At 48.5% G+C, this 7847-nt stretch overlaps 1 protein-coding gene across 4 annotated transcripts in view; it reads left to right on the forward strand.

Annotated features, from left to right (window-relative positions):
- The window catches only part of RBCK1 (RANBP2-type and C3HC4-type zinc finger containing 1), a 32647-nt gene extending 26032 nt beyond the window's left edge, over window positions 1-6615 (forward strand). For all 4 annotated transcript variants that reach the window (XM_083447459.1, XM_083447461.1, XM_083447460.1 and 1 more), the window contains exons 12-13: window positions 1346-1489; window positions 5942-6615. In XM_083447459.1, coding sequence (XP_083303585.1) covers window positions 1346-1489; window positions 5942-6022 — 225 coding nt within the window. In that variant the 3' untranslated portion in view covers window positions 6023-6615. The remainder of the gene's footprint in view (window positions 1-1345; window positions 1490-5941) is intronic.
- Window positions 6616-7847: the final 1232 nt, after the last annotated feature.

Here is a 7847-nt window from a genome sequence, read left to right on the forward strand (position 1 = left end):
AATCAGTAGATCAGCTTAATGTATTCATTCATTCATTTATTCATAATTGAATTTCCTACCCACCCAGGATGGGTTCCAACAGTAGAATATACAATTCCAAAAAAGCCCCCCAGATAAAACCATTGCAGCTATGAAACATTCAAAACCGTTCAAAACGGAACAGGGCAGTATAAAATCAGCGAAAGAGGTGGGTCCCACAAACCCCCTCAGTTGTCAAAGGGCAAAGTAAAGAGTGTGTGGCTTCACTGTATGGCAAAAGCTGTGTAGGGGCTCAGGGCGCCTGCTCAGGGAGGGAGTTCCACAACTTAGGGGCTGCTGCAGAGAAGGCTCTGTCCCAGCCTGTCCCTTCTGAGAGGGGCTGGATGACTAAGAGAGCCCCTCCACCACCCACGTAGCTTAACATCTTAGAAGTCTGCAGTGATGGAGACACCTTTGGATATTTGGGGGGCAAAGTTGCTCAGGGCCTTAAAAACATGAGCCCCTTGAATTGGGCCCGGACATCAACACGACTCCATCACCTGTCAGTGGGGGGGAAGGTCTGGTGATATGGTTTGCACATGCATGCTGATCCCAGCTGATTTGCAGCATGTACATATAGTTTTGGAAGAGTTTGGGGATTTCTATGCCCCATGGAGCACCTTAAGGTCCACAAATAGCAACACTCTAGAGGTCCCAGGCCCTAAGGAAGTCAGATTAGCCTCAACCAGAGGCAGGGCCTTTTCAACACTGGCCCCGGCCTGGTGGAACGCTCTGCCTCATGAGACCAGGGCCCTGCGAGGTCTGATTTCTTTCCGCAGGGCCTGTAAGACAGATTGTTCCACCTGGCCTTTGGCTTGGAATCAACTTGATCCCCTTCCCCTCTTTCTTTTTCCCTTTTTTCTTCTGTGATGGAACTCCTATTTGGGGACTTCCCTGGCTTTTTCCTGGTCAACGTAGGACCAGTCTGGATAGTAAGCCTTGGTGAAGACTTGACGTTTTCATCCCCAAAAAAGTTTTTGAGTTTCTGCAGAAATGAGGCTGCATTTTAATGCTGTATTTTAATCTTGTTTTAAAGTTGTAGTTCAATCAATTGTTTTTATATCAGGTGTTAGCCGCCCTGAGCCCGGTCTTGGCTGGGGAGGGCAGGGTATAAATAAAATTTATTATTATTATTATTATTATTATTATTATTATTATTATTATTATTATTTCTAGACCCATCCATGCAGCAACCACCCACCCTGGGGGAGTGAATAGTCTAGTTCTGGCACAATCTGCACCATGCAATGACCTGCCATCACCCCCTTGCCCTTATCCCTGCCCTCTCTGTTGGAAGAGGCAAACCTAAACATGCTTTCTCCTTCAGAACATGGTTCAGAAAGGGGAGGCCATGCACTGTCCCACATGCAAGATTATCGTGCAGAAGAAAGACGGCTGCGACTGGATCCGATGCACTGTCTGCCACACGGAGATCTGCTGGGTGACTAAAGGGCCGCGGTGGGGGCCTGCGGTATGTGTTGATCAAGCGCGCGACAGAGAGCGGATTCTCTTCAAACGGTGTGTAGTGGGCTCTGGGGTCCTTTAAGACCCCCCCAATCCATTCACGGATTTGGCTTTGAAAGATTCCATCCGCTTGGATGGGCATGGGCTGTGTGACACCAGGAACCTCAACCGCAATCGTTGTCAGCCTTTGTGAATGCCAGCTGGGGCTGATGGGAGTTGTAGTCCAAAACACTTGGACTACAACATCTGGTTGTTTAGGTGCTGAGGACCGTAGTGAGGACTTGCAGGATGCAAGAGCAGAGCTGAAGGTGTTGCAACAGATAAACTCTTCCCGAGAAACTGGTTGGCTGTTGAAGCTTAATAATAATAATAATTGTTATGTACTGAAGTTCTCACCCTGGGCCAGCAGGGGGATACTGTAGATAGTTATGCAAATGAAGGATCGAAAGTGATGTTCAGTGATTGGATAGTTTTAGAAAGATGTTACAGTAACAAGGTACTGGAGCTCTATATAAGCAGGCTGACTGAGCCCTTCAGCTCAGTTCAGTTCTGGCCTCAGAATAAAGAAGAGCTGTTTGAAGAATCGCTGTGTCGTCTGATATGTTCGCCCACAACTTAACAATAATAATAATAAAGTATTACAGTGGACGCTCAGGTTGCAAACGTGATCTGTGCGGGATGCACATTCGCAACCCGCAGCGTACACAACCCGCGTCTGTGCACGTGCGAGTTGCGATTTGGCGCTTATGCACAAAGCGCGATTTAGTGCTTCTGTACATGCGCGACTGTCGAAACCCGGAAGTAACCCGTTGTGGTACTTCCGGTGGTCCGCAACCCAAAAAAATTCAACCTGAAGCGCCTGTAACCCAAGGTATGACTATATTATTATTATTATTATTATTATTATTATTATTAACAGTGGTACTTCTGGATGTGAACGGGATCTGTTCCGGAGCCCCGTTCACATCCTGAAGCGAATGCAACCCGCGTCTGCGCGTCTGCGCATGCGTGGGTCATGATTTGCCACTTCCGCGCATGCGTGTGACATTTTGAGCGTCTGCGCGTGCATGAGCGGCGAAACCCAGAAGTAATGCATTCCATTACTTCCGGGTCGCCATGGAACGCAACCTGAAAATGCTTAACCCGAAGCTACTTCAACCTGAGGTATGACTGTATTATTTATTATTTATTATTTATTATTTATTATTTATTATTATTTCAACCCGCCCATCTGGCTGGGTTTCCCCAGCCACTCTGGGTGGCTTCCAACATAAAGTTAAAAATACATTAAAATATCAGTCATTAAAAACTTTCCTAAACAGGGCTGCCTTCAGATGTCTTCTAAAAGTCCAATAGTTATTTATTTCCTTGACATCTGATGGGAGGGCATTTCACAGGGTGGGTGCCACTACCGAGAAGGCCCTCTGCCTGGTTCCCTGTAGCTTTGCTTCTCGCAGGGAGGGAACCGCCAGGAGGCCCTCGGTGCTGGACCTCAGTGTCTGGGTAGAACGATGGGGGTGGAGACACTCCTTCAGGTATACTGGACTGAGGCCATTTAGGGCTTTAAAGGTCAGCACCAACACTTTGAACTGTGCTCGGAAACGTACTGGGAGCCAATGTAGGTCTTTCAAGGCTGGTGTTATGTGGTCTCGGCGGCCGCTCCAATCCAAGCTTTGTAAGAATGTAAGACAAATTCTACTGGATCCGACAAAAAGTCCAGTCTAGTCCAGCATCTAGTTCCCACAGTGGCCAACCAGATGCCTTCAAGAAGTTACTGCCTTGCGTGGGAGTTGGGCTAGGTGACATACTTTCAGAAGGTAAAATTTTCCAAGAGCAGCTTATGTGCTTTATAATCATACATGGGTTTACCACACTAAATGTTGCCCAGTCTCAAAAACAATAGCAAATCTGAATTCCTCAAACCCCGAAAACATATTTTGCACTGAAGTTATTTGCAATCATTGAAGTTTCATTCCTGAAATGGCATGCCCTAATTCTGTAGTCTTCCGTCTTTTCGAGTCCAGGGCTTCTTGTGTGTCTTGATTGTGCAGGTGTGAGAAAGCCGAGATGGGAAACTTCCAGTTAATGAGAGGAGAGGGCTGGCGATGGCCCAGGGCTGTTCCACAGCCCTGATGTTGCAGACCAAGAATCCTGTCCAGCCACCCTAGCACAAGGGATGTAATCAGGTGTCTTCTGAGAGACCTGTGTGGCTGGGAACGGCTTCTGGTCTTGCGTACGATGAGGCCTGCTGTGTTCCCCTTTGAACCCAAAGAGTTTTGGAACTGCTCTGGTGCGCAAAACTGTTGCATGAAGCATATCCAAGATGTCAAGATGTGCAAGCCCCTTGCAGTGCAGTAATAGCAGAAGTCACTGCATCCCAATGTGCTCTACTGAGCTGGAGCCCTTCAAGGGCATCCTGATCAAATTTGCAGATGACACCAAACTGGAAGGGGTGGCTAACACCCCAGAGGACAGGATCACACTTCAAAACGACCTTGACAGATTAGAAAACTGGGCCAAAACAAACAAGATGAATTTTAACAGGGAGAAATATAAAGTATTGCACTTGGGCAAAAAAAATGAGAGGCACAAATACAAGATGGGTGACACCTGGCTTGAGAGCAGTACATGTGAAAAGGATCTAGGAGTCTTGGTTGACCACAAACTTGACATGAGCCAACAGTGTGACGCGGCAGCTAAAAAAGCCAATGCAATTCTGGGCTGCATCAATAGGAGTATAGCATCTAGATCAAGGGAAGTAATAGTGCCACTGTATTCTGCTCTGGTCAGACCTCACCTGGAGGACTGTGTCCAGTTCTGGGCACCACAGTTCAAGAAGGACACTGACAAACTGGAACGTGTCCAGAGGAGGGCAACCAAAATGGTCAAAGGCCTGGAAACGATGCCTTATGAGGAACGGCTAAGGGAGCTGGGCATGTTTAGCCTGGAGAAGAGGAGGTTAAGGGGGGATATGATAGCCCTGTTCAAATATATAAAAGGATGTCACATAGAGGAGGGAGAAAGGTTGTTTTCTGCTGCTCCAGAGAAGCGGACACGGAGCAATGGATCCAAACTACAAGAAAGAAGATTCCACCTAAACATTAGGAAGAACTTCCTGACAGTAAGAGCTGTTCGACAGTGGAATTTGCTGCCAAGGAGTGTGGTGGAGTCTCCTTCTTTGGAGGTCTTTAAGCAGAGGCTTGACAACCATATGTCAGGAGTGCTCTGATGGTGTTTCCTGCTTGGCGGGGGGTTGGACTCGATGGCCATTGTGGTCTCTTCCAACTCTATGATTCTATGATTCCATGATTCCTTCTTTCCTACTTTCCCCGACCCAAACAAGAGAATCCAGATGGAAAACTAGAATACAGTCATACCTCATGTTACATTTGATTCAGGCTGCACGCTTTCAGGTTGCATCCCACGACGACCCAGAAGTAACAGAACGGGTTACTTCCGGGTTTCGCCGCTCGCGCATGTGCAGATGAGCAAAATGACATCACACGCATGCGCAGAAGTGGCGAATCATGACCTGCAGACTTGGGTTGCGTTCTTTTCAGGTTGGGAATGGGCCTCCGGAACGGATCCCATTTGCAACCAGAGGTACCACTGTATTGACTACAGGGTGACAATGCACAAATAAGTAGGGTTTGTTTTTTTTAACTTCGAAGGAAGCAATTTCCCACATACCGTATTTTTTGCCCTATAGGACGCACTTTTCCCCCTCCAAAAATGAAGGGGAAATGTGTGTGCGTCCTATGGGGCGAATGCAGGCTTCGCGCACCTCTCCGCAAGCAGCGGGAGCGCTCCTGCTGCTTGTGGAGAGTTGCCTGCATGCTGAAGCCTGCGCGCGCTGAGCTCAGCGCGTCCAGCTTCGTGGACCTCTCCGTAAGCAGCGGGAGCACTCCCGCTGCTTGCGGAGAGTTGCCTGCATGCTGAAGCCTGCGCGCGCCAAGCTCAGCGCGTCCAGGCTTCGCGGACCTCTCAGGAAGCAGCGGGAGCCAGTGCTGGGCTCCCATGGCTTGCAGAGAGCTGCCTGTTTGGTGGCTGGGGCCGGTTGAAGCTCGGGCTTCCCCCGCCCCAACCATGTGCCTGGGGGCGGGGGAATAATTTTTTTCCTATTATTTCCCCCCCAAAAAACTAGGTGCGCCTTATGGGACGGTGCGTCCTATAGGGCGAAAAATACGGTAATCACGTGAAGGACAATTTCAAAAGTAGCAATCCTACAGGAGGTTTCCTCCCGTCTCTCCCCGTTTTCCTGTCTGGCAATTTCCTGACCCGCTTTGTTTTTTGGACCCTGACCTTTCCTGTACAGGAAGACCTACATTGTCCTTGCACTGTCATCAGGACCCTCCCATGGCTTCCTCCGTCTCCAACCCTGTGAGATAACCTCTTCCTTATGTACCCGCCGTCTGCCCTCTGTTTCATTGCTTTCTATCTCCATCTCCTCCCCCCGCAGGGTCCTGGCGATACCAACGGGGGCTGCCGCTGCAAGCTGAATGGAGCCCCCTGCCACCCCAACTGTCAGAACTGCCATTAAACAAGAGGGGAGGAGAACTCTGAACTTCTGGAAGAAGAGGCTGTCTCGCTTCAGGGGAATGGAAGTCAGGAGCGAACGTCAAGCTGAGCTCTGGGACAGCCTGGGCTTTTGGAGTGGCTCTGGCACAGCGAAGGTCAAGACTCACAGGCTCAGCTCATGCGCCATCGAGAAGACGACTTGCTTCCCTGTATTTCCATACACGTGAGGGCTGGGCAAAAGGATTGAGTGGAAATGCTGGCCTCTTACTGGGTTCGAGGGCAGGCTGGACTTCTTATTGTAGTCCCCGTGCAGACAGGCTTCTTGCAATGTCCGTGGAGAGATGCTGTTTTTTGCTCCTTTCTCTACAACCAGTTTTTCCTGCTTCCCTTCCCTATGGCAGCATTACATTCTGCATCCTTCCAAGGCTATAGGAGCAAAGGCTGTTCTTGCCAAGCTGCAGGTGCTTAGCTAAGCTCTGACCCCTATCCCAGATGGGGCATTGCCCTACGGTGCATTATTAGAACCAGGCTTGTCGGCACTGAGTTCCACTACAAAATATGCTGGGTTTTGTGTACAATTTTACTTGATTTGCCCTAATAAAAGTTATTTATAAACCTGTTGCTGCGTTTTTTTCTGCAGGTAGTTGAGATGCAATATTAACTTAACTTGTATTGCTCAGGACCAGGTTAGTGAGGCTTTGTATTTGGGGTTTAGCAGTCCCGTGTTCCCAGATTCCTTCAGCCTAACTTAGTTCACAAGCTTGATAAAAGCGTAAAATGGATTCTTATCATCCATCCTGGGGGCGCAGAATTAAGGCAGGTGCAAAATTAAAAAAGAAGGCGGCTGGATTGATTTCAAACACAAAAGGTTTTCTTTTTGCTCTGGGTTTGGGGAATTGGAGTATTTCGTTCCTCTTTCATTTGTTTCATAAAATAAGAAACTGCTAGGAGATAAGGTGTTAAAATGCACCCACCAGTCAACCTTGTTTTGCATCTGCTGACTCGCAGCTATGTAAATGTTTGGTCTGGGGCAATTTTAAAACCTTTGACTGCAAACCTGGAAAGAAAAGCTGAAGTGCTTCCATCAGCGCTGTTCTAAAATAGCTATTTTTGAAAGACCTCCTTTGTGTGGGCAGGATGATCACATTCCAGATCTTTCTCTCCGGCCTTACCAGCTTTGAAAAACCTTTTGCTTGTCTGAAATAATTCTGAAACATCATGTGAGTCAGACAAGCAATGGATCCCGTTGACTGAAGGTGGAGTATTTAAGGCATCTGACCGGCTGCTGCTAGAAAAGGGATAGCATACTTTTAAAAAAGCAGGGAGGGCTAATCCATGTAGGTCTGCCTCCAGGCAGAGATTGTTCAAAGCAGCTGCTGCTTAGGGCAGCCTTATTATACATCGCGGGGTCAATCCCATGAAAAGCAGATGACTTGTTCCGTCACATGCAGAAGCCGTTTCAAGCTAGCTCATTGGGAGAACGCCGCCTGTGGGATCAGGCCAAAGGAGACTCCCCAAATTCAGCATCGTGTTCTCGTGGTGACCGAACAGATGCATAAAGGAAGCTCAGAGGGGACAACAATGCTCTCCCCAGGAACTGGTATTACATACCAGAGACTAAAGGTAAAGGGACCCCTGACCATTAGGTCCAGTCGTGGCCGACTCTGGGGTTGCGACACTCATCTTGCTTTATTGGTCGAGGGAGCTGGCGTTTGTCCACAGACAGCTTCTGGGTTATGTGGCCAGCATGACTAAGCCGCTTCTGGTGAACCAGAACAGCGCACAGAAACGCCATTTACCTTCCCGCCGGAGCGGTACCCATTTATCTACTTGCACTTTGACGTGCT

The sequence above is a fragment of the Podarcis tiliguerta genome, assembly GCF_965153285.1.
Source record: "Podarcis tiliguerta genome assembly, chromosome: 6".
Taxonomy (NCBI): Eukaryota; Metazoa; Chordata; class Lepidosauria; order Squamata; family Lacertidae; genus Podarcis; species Podarcis tiliguerta.